General features: G+C 41.7%; 1 protein-coding gene across 1 annotated transcript in view; it reads left to right on the forward strand.

Moving 5' to 3' along the window:
• The window catches only part of CACNA2D3 (calcium voltage-gated channel auxiliary subunit alpha2delta 3), an 838,936-nt gene that overhangs the window by 669,999 nt on the left and 155,767 nt on the right, over positions 1-13,170 (forward strand). The window contains exons 23-24 of the mRNA XM_087431193.1: positions 7,996-8,089; positions 11,049-11,144. Coding sequence (XP_087287319.1) covers positions 7,996-8,089; positions 11,049-11,144 — 190 coding nt within the window. The remainder of the gene's footprint in view (positions 1-7,995; positions 8,090-11,048; positions 11,145-13,170) is intronic.

Genomic DNA, 13,170 nt, shown 5'->3' on the forward strand with positions numbered 1-13,170 from the left:
ATATGAGCCCGATTGTTAATTTTCTTTGACTTTTTTTTTTTTAATTTTTTGTTTATTGCAGTAACAGTGGTTTATAACATTGTAAAAATTTCAGGTGTACATCATTGTACTTCTATTTCTGCATAGATTACATCATGTTCACCACCCAAATACTAATTACAACCCATCACCACACACATGTGCCGAATTATCCCGTTCACCCTCCTCCCTCCCCCCTTCCCCTCTGGTAATCACCAATCCAATCTCTGTCCCTATGTGTTTGTTTATTGTTGTTATTATCTACTACTTAAAGAAGGAAATCATACGGTATTTGACCTTCTCCCTCTGACTTATTTCACTTTGCATTATACCCTCAATGTCCATCCATGTTGTCACAAATGGCTGGATTTCATCGTTTCTTATGGCTGAGTAGTATTCCATTGTGTATATATACCACAGCTTCTTTATCCATTCGTCCCTTGATGGGCACTTAGGTTGCTTCCAAGTCTTGGCTATTGTGAATAACGCTGCAATGAACACAGGGGTGCATGTACCTTTGCATATTGGTGTTTTCAAGTTCTTTGGATAAATACCCAGCAGTGGAATAGCTGGATCATATGGTAGTTCTATCCTTGATTTTTTGAGGAATCTCCATACTGTTTTCCATAGTGGCTACACCAGTTTGCACTCCCACCAGCAGTGTATGAGAGTTCCCTTCTCTCCACATCCTCTCCAACACATGTTGTTTCCTGTCTTGTTAATTATAGCCATTCTGACAGGCGTGAGGTGATATCTCATTGTAGTTTTGATTTGCATTTCCCTGATAGTGATTTTGAACATCTTTTCATGTGTCTGTTGGCCATCTGTATATCTTCTTTGGAGAAATGTCTGTTCAGGTCTTTTGCCCATTTTTTAATTGGGTTGGTAGTTTTTTTGTTGTTGAGATGCATGAGTTCTTGATATATTTTGGAGATTAAGCCCTTATCAGAAGTATGGTTTGCAAATATCTTCTCCCAATTGTTAGGTTGTCTTTTCGTTTTGTTGATTGTTTCCTTTGCTGTGCAGAAGCTTTTTAGTTTGATGTAGTCCCATTTGTTTATTTTTTTCTATTGTTTCTCTTGCCCGGTCAGACATGGTGTTTGAAAATATGTTGCTAAGACCGATGTCGAAGAGCGTACTGCCTATGTTTTCTTCTAGAAGTTTCACAGTTTCAGGTCTTACATTCAAGTCTTTAATCCATTTGGAGTTAATTTTTGTGTATGGTGTAAGGTAAGGGTCTACTTTCATTTTTTAGCATATGGCTATCCAGTTTTCCCAACACCATTTGTTGAAGAGACTTTCTTTTCTCCATTGTATGTTCTTGGCTCCTTTGTCAAAGATTAGCTGTCCATAGATGTGTGGGTTTATTTCTGGGCTTTTGATTCTATTCCATTGATCTGTGTGTCTGTTTTTGTGCCAGTACCTTGTTGTTTTGGTTACTATAGCTTTGTAGTATATTTTGAAATCAGGGAGTGTGATACCTCCAGCTTTGTTCTTTTTTCTCAGGATTCCTTTAGCTATTCGGGGTCTTTTGTTGTTCCATATAAATTTTAGGATTCTTTGTTCTATTTCTGTGAAAAATGTTGTTGGAACTTTGATAGGGATGGCATTGAATCTATAGATTGCTTTAGGAAGTATGGACATCTTAACTATGTTAATTCTTCCAATCCAAGAGCACGGAAGATCTTTCCATTTCTTTGTGTCTTCTTCAATTTCTTTCAGAAATGTTTTATAGTTTTCGGTGTACAGATCTTTCACCTCTTTGCTTAAGTTTATTCCTAGGTATTTTATTCTTTTTGTTACAATTGTAAATGGGATGGTATTCTTAATTTCTCTTTCTGCTACTTCGTTGTTAGTGTACAGAAATGCAACTGATTTTTGTATGTTCCTTTTGTATCCTGCAACTTTACCATATTCGTTTATTACTTCTAAAAGTTTTCTGGTGGATTCTTTAGGGTTTTCTATATATAAAATCATGTCATCTGCAAATAGTGACAGTTTCACTTCTTCCTTTCCAATTTGGATCCCTTTTCTTTCTTTCTCTTGCCTGATTGCTCTGGCTAGGACTTCCAGTACTATGTTAAATAGGAGCAGTGACAGTGGGCATCCTTGTCTGGTTCCTGTTCTTAGAGGGATAGCTTTCAGTTTTTCACCATTGAGGATGATATTAGCTGTGGGTTTCTCATATATGGTCTTATTATGTTGAGGTGCTTTCCTTCTATACCCATTTTATTCAGAGTTTTTATCATAAATGGATGCTGTATCTTGTCAAATGCTTTCTCTGCATCTATTGAGATGATCATGTGATTTTTATTCTTCATTTTATTAATGTGGTGTATTATGTTGATTGATTTGCAAATGTGAAACCATCCCTGCATCCCTGGAATAAATCCCACTTGATCATGGTGTATAATCTTTTTAACATATTGTTGTATGCGATTTGCTAGTATTTTGTTGAGGATTTTTGCATCAATGTTCATCAGTGATATCGGCCTGTAATTTTCTTTTTTTGTGTTGTCCTTGTCTGGTTTTGGTATCAGGGTAATGTCAGCATCATAGAATGAGTTAGGGAGCTTCCCCCCCTCCTCAATTTTTTGGAAGAGTTTGAGAAGGATAGGTATTAAGTCTTCTTTGAATGTTTGGTAGAATTCACCAGGGAAGCCGTCTGGTCCTGGACTTTTATTTTTGGGGAGGTTTGTGATTACTGTTTCGATCTCCTTACTGGTGATTGGTCTATTCAAATTCTCTACTTCCTCTTGATCCAGTTTTGGAAGGTTGTATGATTCTAAGAATTTATCCATTTCTTCCAGATTGTCGAATTGGTTGGCATATAGCTTTTCATAGTATTCTCTTATAATCTTTTGTATTTCCGAGGTGTCTGTTGTAACCTCTCCTCTTTCATTTCTGATTTTACTTATTTGTGCCTTCTCTCTTTTTTTCTTGGTGAGTCTAGCTAAAGATTTGTCAATTTTGTTGACCTTTTCAAAGAACCAGCTCTTGGTTTTATTAATTTTTTCTATTGTTTTTTTGGTCTCTATTTCATTTATTTCTGCTCTGATTTTTATTATTTCCCTTCTTCTACTGATTTGGGGCTTTGTTTGTTCTTCTTTTTCCAGTTCCTTTAGGTGCATTGTTAGATTGTTTATTTGAGATTTTTCTTGTTTGTTGAGATAGGCCTGTATCGCTATAAACTTCCCTCTTAGACCCGCTTTTGCTGTATCCCATAAATTCTGGCATGTCGTATTTTCATTTTCATTTGTCTCCAGGTATTTTTTGATTTCTTCTTTCATTTCTTCATTAACCCAGTCATTATTCAGTAGCATTTTGTTTAATCTCCACGTATTTGTGGCTTTTCTGATTTTCTTCCTATAGTTGATTTCTAGTTTCATACCGTTGTGGTCAGAAAAGATGCTTGGTATTATTTCAATCTTCTTAAATTCATGGAGACTTGTTTTGTGGCCTAATATGTGATCAATCCTGGAGGATGTTCCATGTGCATTTGAAAAGAACGTGTATTCTTCGGTTTTTGGATGGAATGCTCTGTATATATCTACTAGGTCCATCTGTTCTACTGTGTCATTTAAGGCCAATGTTTCCTTATTGATCTTCTGTTTGGATGATCTATCCGTTGGTGTAAGTGGAGTGTTCAAGTCCCCTACTATTATTGTGTTACTGTCTATTTCTCTTTTTATGTCTGTTAATAATTGCTTTATATATTTAGGTGCACCTACATTGGGTGCGTAGATATTTACAAGTGTTATATCCTCTTGTTGGATTGTTCCCTTGATCATTATGTAATGCCCTTCTTTGTCTCTTTTTACAGTTTTTGTTTTAAAGTCTATTTTGTCTGATATGAGTACTGCTACCCCAGCTTTCTTTTCATTGCCATTTGCGTGGAGTATCTTTTTCCATCCCTTCACTTTCAGTTTGTGAGTGTCTTTAGGTCTGAAGTGTGTCTCTTGTATGCAGCATATATATGGGTCTTGTTTTTTTATCCAGTCAGCCACCCTATGCCTTTTAATTGGAGCATTTAGTCCATTGACGTTTAAAGTAGCTATTGATAAGTATGTACTTACTGCCATTTTTTAACTTTTTTTTTTTCCTCAGTGTTTTAGTAGTCCTTCTCTGTTCCTTTCTTCTTCTATACAGAATTGATGGTCACTTTAGTTTGACCTCTGTCTGAAAGCTGTACTCTTAACTCCCCTCCTCACTTCTTTTATGTTTTTGATGTCATATCTAACCTCTTTTTTGTGCATTTGTATCCATTGCCCTCTTATCATGGAAATAGATAATTTTTCCTATTTGTGGTCTTCTCTTTTCCCCTTAAATCAGTCCCTTTAACATTTCTTGTAGCACTGGTTTCTTGGTGACAAACTCCTTTAATTTTTGCTTGCCTGGGAAATTTTTGATCTCTCCTTCCGTTTTGAATGATAACCTTGCTGGGGAGAGTATTCTTGGCTGTAAGTTTTTTCCTTTTAGCACTTTAAATATATCATGCCATTCTCTTCTAGCCTGTAAGGTTTCTGCTGAGAAGTCAGCTGATAGCCTTATGGGGTTTCCTTTGTATGTAACTTGACATTCTCTTGCGGCTTTTAGGATTCTCTCTTTATCTTTAATTCTGGACATTTTGATTATGATGTGTCTTGGTGTGGGCCTCTTTGGGTTTATCTTGTTTGGGGCTCTCTGTGCTTCCTGTACCTGGATGTCTGTTTCCTTCCTTAGGTTAGGGAAGTTTTCATCTATTATTTCTTGAAGTAGATTCTCTGCCCCTTTGTCTCACTCTTCTCCTTCCGGGACACCTATAACACGGATGTTAGTGCACTTGATGTTGTCCCAGAGGTCCCTTAGACTGTCCTCACTCTTTTTAATTCTTTTCTCTTTTACCTGTTCAGCTTGGGTAATTTCTTCTAGCCTTTCATCCAGCTCACAGATCCGTTCTTCTGTATCCTCTACTCTGCTTTTGAGTCCCTCTAGTGAATTTTTCATTTCCAGTATTGTATTCTTCATTTCTGATTGGTTCTTTTTTATATCTTCCATTTCTTTGTTGACATTCTCACTGAGTTCATCTATTCTTCTCCCCAGATCAGTGAGCATCCTTAACACTCTTTGTTTGAACTCTCTGTTGGGTAGGTTGCTCATTTCTGTTTCACTTAGTTCCTTTTCTGGGTTTTTGTCCTGTTCCCTTACTTGGAATGTATTCCTTTGCCTCCTCATTTTGCCTCTTTCCCTGTGCTTGTGTCTACGTATTAGGCAGGTCAGCTACGTCTCCTGCTCTTGGATAGGTGACCTTATGTAAGTGATGCCTTAGGAGGCTTCCAGAACTGCTTCCCTCAGTTTTCAATGTTCCAGGAGTGACCCCTATGTGGGCTACGTGTTTCCTTCTGTTGTGGCCTGTTTGCTCTCCCTGTAGGCGCCCAGGGAGGCTGAGTTATGCTCCTGGCCAGCTGTTGTAATGCTCAGCTGCTTGTAGTTGTTGTGGGCCCTTCAGTCTCTTTATCAGGTGTGGGGAGCCCCAGCACAGTTGGCTGTAAGTTCTAATACCACATTTGTGTTGCAGTATTTCTTTTAAGTGAGTAGGTCCCCAGTGTTGCAGGTTGTTAGGCTCAGGGCCTTACGATTGCTATAAGCCTCTAGCCTATTAGGTCTCTTGTCAGCTCTCTGAGGATTGCAGCTGGGTGGGGCTGGCCTCAGGCACAGGAGTGTCCAATGGTTTCAGGCTTTGGAAGGTGGGGCAAACCCCCTATGTGGGTCTTTGAGAAGCACAAGTCTTCTGCAGCTGACAAACCCTGCTGCCCACAGGTCCACACACAGTCAACACAGTCCTGCCCCGTGTGAGCGCCCCGACCTCCCCAAGCGGACCCAGTCTCTCCACGGCGTGAGCCCCACACACTCCACCACTGCCCCACACTCTCCACCCGCTCCTTGTGCACACCCTGCCCCCCTCAAGTCGGCTCAGTTGCCAGGCTGCAGAGAATCCAGTCACCAATCTATGCAGGCCCACAAGTTGCCTGAGGGCTTGTTGTTGGGTGGGGCCAGTCTCTAGGGTGGGCTGCCTGCCCTGGCTGAGCTGGATTAAATCGGTGCTCTAGCGGGTGGGGCAGACCCTGGGCTAGCAGGCCTCAGGGAGAACTCCAACAGTGTCTGTGTCAGCACGCCCATACCAGGCCACAACAATGGCTGCCGCCAATGTCCCAGTCCCTGGAGAGGTCTCACCCCTCACCGAGATGCACTCAGGACCTATTAGGTGAATCTCTTTTCACCACAGCACTGTGCACCTTTCTCTCTGGTGATTTTAGGATGCTTTCTGAAACGGGTGAGTTTGTGCCTGGGCCCTTTAAGAGCCAGTTTTAGTTTCTTTGTGAACCGGGTTTTCTGGGGGTACTCCCCACTGCTTTAGTAGCAGGCAAAGTCAGATATTATGCGCTGGTCTCGATTGTGCTGGGTCCACAAAATGCCCACAGCGGGGGCGCTCCCCGGCTCAGGGCCCCGCTCCTCCAGGGAGGCTGCGTACCTGTGAGCTGCTCCCGTTGGCCGTGAAGCTGGCGGCTTGTGAAGGCGTCGTTTTTCCTCTCCAGGAGGGAGTCTCTGCCTCCTCCACCTCAGTTAGGATTGTCTGTTGTTGCAGGAGTTCCTCTTATCCAGTTTTCAGTTCTGTCTCAGGGGTAATTTTTCCATGAGTAGTTGTAAATTGGCTGTGTCCACCGGAGGAGGTGAGTTCCAAGTCTGCTTACGCCGCCATCTTGACTCCCTCTCACCTCTTTGACTTTTTAAATAACATATTTAAAACACAAAAATATAGAGATAATATTAAAAAAATTTACATTTACCATTCAGCTTTATCAAATCTTAATATTTTGCTATATTTGCTTCAGGTACTTTTTAAGGAATGAAACATTACTGCTAATGTTGAAGCCCCTGGGTACCCCTGCATCGTCCCATTTGCCTCCCAGAAAGAATTACCATCCTGTATTTGTCCATCACTGCCGTGCATTTTATACTATCACTAAATATATAGATATCCATAAACAGTATGTACCATTATTTTCATAATTTTTTATATTGAAATTTATATATATGGTATAATATATATATTATATATAGTCTAATAGTATATGTGTTATTCTACAACTTGTGTTTCACTCATTATGTCTTTGAGATTTATTTGTGTTGATCCTTTAGCTCTAAAGCATCTGTTTGAATTACTATTTGGTATTCCACTACGTAACTGTATGCATTATCTTTTTGATGGTGAGTTATATCCAGTTTCTGCTTTTACAACAAAGCTCCACTATCTTCTTGGCCTCCAGCCAAGGTGAAGACTGGTCTGATGTAGGTGATAATTAGCTGCCCCCCTCTGTGAAGTGATTGGAGAGCTCGAGGATGCCTCTGCTAGACTCATGATATCCCCCTGATTTCTTAGCCTCTTCCATGGAGCTCTGTCAAGAATCCCTTTGGATAGGGGCAGATAGCTCCCTTTAAAATCAAAAAAACTTTTAGATGGAAGGAATCACAAAATCAGAGTTCAAGGAGTTATTACGTTATCATATCCCTTTTCCTTCTTACAACCAACTGAGATCAGGGCCCTGAAGAATTGCGGATTTTCAGAGGACAGAAACAGGGATGCAAAGAGCAGACTTTCTGGAGAGTGCTCCCTTCTGGTCTCTCAATCCCTGAGTTGATGTGCTGGTCTATAGTGTGAACTACTAGCTGGGTGAGAAAGCAGAAAACCGAAGTGTGAGACACCCAAGACTCTCAATTTACTATCGTCTAATCCCAACACCTTGGGTGCCCTGTATTGCTGGCATATCAGGTGTCAGAACTGTTTCATATTTTCAGCCGGTGGGAGGTTAACGCACAAAGAAACACACTGTGTGAGAAAGTAGCCTGCAGATACTGCAAAGTGAGCCCCGTGAGCCTCTCATGCCCCGATTTGGGGCACAGCCAAAGCCATCTTCTCAAGTCTGTCCCTCCCAACAGGTGATAAAGAATTGATACAAGAAGTCCTTTTTGATGCCGTGGTGAGCGCCCCCATTGAAGCATACTGGACCAGCCTTGCCCTCAACAAATCTGAGTAAGTAGTGGCATGTGTCCGCCTTTCATGGCCATTTCCCCACAAGCCGTCCGAAATATGGTTATGGTTTAAAGAACTAAACTGTTTTAGGAGCCTGGTGTTAAAGTTCTTTAATTTTCCCCAAAGCTCCAAACCACAAGAGCTAGAGCAGATTAGCGGCTCCGGCTGGGATGGCAAGCTCCTGGGTTTGACATATAATTTGTTTGAGTTTTAACATTACATGAAATTTGGTATGCTGAGGTAGGGTGACACTTCCGAGAGAGGGAGGCAGAAGGAGGCTTTTGCTTCCCGCCCCGCTGTGGCTCCCTCTCCTTCACAGTCTGGAGAGGTCTTGGGATCTGGGCCAGGTTAGGTTGTGAGTGGGACGGGGAAGTGAGAGCTCTGTTTCATTAGGGTGTCAGATGTAACCTTGTGGTTTTCTTTCTGAAGTGGAGGATGTGGGCGGAGGGGGCAAGCAATGGTGGCTGTCATCAAAGACTAGGGCGAGAACTACTTCAGCAGCTTATTAATATTATTTTATTATTATTATTTTACTGTTTTAAGTAGGCTATTAAAGATTGAAAATAAGAAGAAAAATCATTCCTTTTTCCTTATACCCTCGCGTCATACATTATTCAGTTCTCTCTCCTTTTCTAATCTTTACTAGCTCCTTTCCTTCTTTTATCTTCCCTTTTGTATATTCTCTTCTATCCTGTTTATCATTCATTCTGATCTCATTTTCATTCGTTCATCAAATATTGATTCATCACGTATCTGTCATGTGTCAGGCACTGGGCTAGTGTTGGTGAAATGGAGGTAACTCAATCAAATAGTTCTTGCCATCATGGCGCCTGTGGTATATAGTATGCTATATTATTAAGAATTGTGACAACAACTTTGAAGAAAAAGTGAAGACATGTAGACTTCCACCTAGAGTGGAAGATGAGGAATGCTTTTCTGAGCAGGAACTAGCTGAAGAGTTGAGGAGCATTCCAGGGCATGTGCAAAGGCCCTGAGGTGAGAAAGTATTTGGCAGATTTGAGGAATTTAAAGAAGGCCAACAGAGCTGAAATATACAGGGTAGGCTGGAAGATATCTGGAGATGAGGCTGCAGAGAAGCCAGGTGGTTCAGGGGCTTGGAAGTCAGGTTAAGGATTTTGGAGTTTATACTCAGAGTATTAGAAAATCACCGAAGGATGCTAACAAGGACATTTTAAGATTTTAAGAAGGGCATGATTAGATTTGCATTTTTAAAGAAGATCCCTGTACTGCTATGTGGAGAATAGAGTGTAATGGGGTAAGAAGAGTTGTAAAGCCTCCTACAGCATTCCACGGGATTTGCCACTTGGACCAACACAGTGGCAGTGGGCACAGAGAGAAGAGATGCACTGGTGGCATGGTTTAGAAGGAAGACTCCCAAATGATGGGGTCATTGTGTGAGGGGAGGGAGGCCGAGCTGTTAGGGATCATTCTTGAGTTTCCAATGTGAATACCTAGGTAGATAGTGGTGCCATTTCCTAGGACAGGAGACAATGAGGGAAGAGCAGGTTTGGGACTGGACATGGCCAGAGTTCTTTTCTAGACATTTGAAGCTTAAAATGACTGTAAATCTCCCAAGTGGAGATGTAAGGTAGGCAGTTTAATACAGAAGTCTGGACCCTTTAATACATAAGTCTCCCCAAAGAGAGACTACCATTCTCCTTATATTTGGGAGTGTCCTTGGACTGCTTACCTACATGGATCTTATTCCCTTGGAGGTTGAGAAAGAGTCAAAGCCTTTCCTGATTGCATTCCCTAGTGAATATGGAAATGTTTCTTTTAGGCTCTCATGAAACTCAAAATCCTCTGTAAAGATTGCTGATTCACTCTTAACACATGCTAAAGATTTCCAAAATGGTAGCTTGCTTTGTAGTCCACATCTGTAACTGATTGGGCAGCCTGGCTTTCCAATTTGGTGTAGGCTACAAACAGTAACAAATGCATAGTGTTGGTTTTTATTCACTCCTTAAATACTTAAAGGTAGTATTGAGCACTTTGGCTACCATCAAAGATCAAGTAACTAAATGATCTTGTATTGAAGATGACATGGATAATGCTTTGAATCAAGTCACAACTAGCATCTATGGCAGGGAGGCAAACTCAAGAATCAGTATTCTCTTCATACTTTTATTGTAGAATAAAATTATGTATTTTTGGAGAAAGACTATTTGCTTTTATTGAACAAGTATGCATTGTGAACATCCTGAAGAACATGCTCAAACATAAAATTTGCCTTGAAAGTTGAAAAAAATCTTTAGTGAATTTTCAAATAAGTTTTCTTTGCTAAGACCATGGTTAGGGTTCCTATTCATGGCACCCTACAGGGCTACTTGAAGAAGCCATTTCTTTATTCATCTCTTTGGGGTTGGTGGTGAGGATAAGGCCTATGCTCTGGTACAAGTTATAAGTTGGTGCCCCCAAAACAGTGAAGAATTCAAGTCCTAGACATTTCCAGGCTGCGGGGTGCTGCAGACTTGATTCAGTGGCTCAGTTGCTTGTTTTCACTAATGGCAGATTCCACTAATGGTCTCAGGACCAAACATAGCATCAATGCAAAAAGCTAGGTCTGAGGATTTTCTTCATCTCCTTGAAGTCATTCTTATTCTCAGCCTGCTCTCTCTGAACTTGCACCCAGTACCTTGAGATAAAGGTGTGTTTATTTAGCATTAGGGGTACATTTTCTCATACTGCCTTTGTTGCTGTAGGGTTCATAGTTTTTCTTGTGAGAATTACCACAAAATCTTTTGTAAGGGATAAGAATTTGTATCCTGTGCTTGGAGAGTGTGTGTGTGTGTGTGTGTGTGTGTGTTCATAATTTCTTTTAAAATTTCAGGTTTCAAAACTGCTATTTTGTAAAATATTCCGTGGGTCTTAAAATGCAAAAGCCATTATCTGCTCACTGTCTGGAAGAATCTTTCTGATGTCTGCTGCTCTGTTTCAGGAATTCTGACAAGGGCGTGGAGGTTGCCTTCCTCGGCACTCGCACGGGCCTCTCGAGAATCAACCTGTTTGTTGGGGCTGAGCAGCTCACCAATCAGTAAGTAGGAGGGCTTCTCTGCAGGGGCCCAGTGAGCTCCTGAAATGGGAAATTCAAAGGGAAGCTTATGTCATTTCTTGATTCCACCACCAGCAGAAACAAAATTCAGGCCCCTCCAGGCCTGTTGACATTTTTCCTCTCCGTTCTACCCCGGGGGCCCCAGTGTGTGTGTTCACCTGCCTGTTGGCCCTTCCACAACCCTTTGTTCTTCATGCTTGTTGGCTTCTGTCCACCATCCTGGGGTCCTCTCCCACCCTGGTGAGTCATAGCCGCTGGGGGAGCAGCCGGAGGGAGGACGGCTCATCTCCTGACAAATGGCTTCAGGGCTTTCAGCTGTTCTGCAGCTCTGCTGAGGAATTCCTGCCTGTCCGAGAATCAGTGTTTCAAGGCTGTTGTTTATTTGTTTGTGTGTGTTTTAATAAACTTCTATGCTTTTGTGCTGAGCCCGAGGGCCTGCAGAGCCCTACACCCAGGAGTGGGCCGTCTGGTGGCACTCGGGTTTGACAGTGTTTCCTTGTGCTTCCGAAGAGACCCAGATGGACAATGGGCAGAGCATCACCAAGTCCAGTACCCAGATGCCCTTGAAACCACTACTCAGTCCCTGTATCTTCAGAGAGCCACAGGGCAGTAACTCTTCAAATTGGTGTTTGACCAGAGCTGGTGTGAGCCTGGCAAATCTTTTCTGAGCCGATTAATTAGTTTTCTCAGTGTCTTCTCTGAAGCAAGAGACATGATTAGGACAGAAACAAATGGAATCTGAGGTTCAGAAAGTTTGCAAAATGTGTGTGAGAGTGCAGAGGTTACCAGAGAACCTCACACACCCTGACCTTCGGGCTCCCTGGGGGTGAATAACAAGCCACAGGGACAGGGTTGGCCCAGCAGGGGCCCAACCAGGAGATGCTCCCTTCCATCAGGCTCAGTCCAGCAGTCACCTCTGTTAGATGAGGCCCTGACACCAACCATGTGATCTCATAAAACCAAGTTTGACAAATGGCAGGTCCATAGATTTTTAGATGTTTTGTGGACTGGCTTTTAATTTCCGGTCGAGGACTCTTTCTTTCTCAGCATCTCAAATTTGTCATTTATGAAGTTGGCCATAGCTGTGACTTGATTTCTTTTCAAGCCCTCTTTAGCCCTTTACCCCCAAACAATTATTTTTCCAGAGGGCAAGTTCCTAGGAAGGACTAGAAGTGTCGTATATACATTGCCTTCTCCCTTTAGCATCCAGAGAGGCAAGGGGAGACACAGGAATAGATTTTATAATGCTCAAAGAGGAAGGCTGTTGTTTATTTTGAGACTAAAACAAACAAACAAGAAAAACAATAACAACCACAAAATGTGGCACCTTGCTAGTCTGATATCTGGGTGATCATGACGGATTTGAAAGATGACAGAATCACACTCGAGACTGCTGGGATGTGCACTTGGTTTGTCTTACTCATTGTCTTCATTCTGTGCATCTGAAAAATGGAGATAATGATCTCCTGGGTTATTGTGAGGATCAAAAAATTATGGATATAAGACTGCTTTGGGGGAACCTAAAAATACTTACAACTATGAGTTCTAGTCCCTGTGATATTACTATGACCCAGAGTGAGTACTCTTTGGATATCTGGAGGGATGAATAATTCTTCTGTGTTCAAGAAACTCATATCATTGATTCTTATAGAGGCACCTTGAGATCCATTGTCTTAGGGTCTTTTACCTGCCTACCCCCTCCAGTCAAATGGTATTCATTGAGACCCAACTAATTGGATACACTCTATTAGCCAGGGCTAGAAAACTTTTAGAATTTCTTTTTTTTCCAAAGAAGGCACACAAGGAAGAGTTCAAAGTGTTGGGGAGCGTACTAGATAATATAAAGTTCCCACCTCAGAGGTAATTTGTCCTCATTAGCCTCCTACACTGGGATTCCATCTCCTATCCCCACCACCTGCTTCTCGAAGTAGGTCAGTTATAGTTCACGGCCTTGGGAACCTGCCATCATCCCCGATATATTCTGTGCCTTCTGTGTGGCCTCTTGGAT

The sequence above is a fragment of the Ceratotherium simum genome, chromosome 5 (genome assembly GCF_057802395.1).
Source record: "Ceratotherium simum simum isolate JZ-2026a chromosome 5, ASM5780239v1, whole genome shotgun sequence".
Lineage (NCBI taxonomy): Eukaryota > Metazoa > Chordata > Mammalia > Perissodactyla > Rhinocerotidae > Ceratotherium > Ceratotherium simum.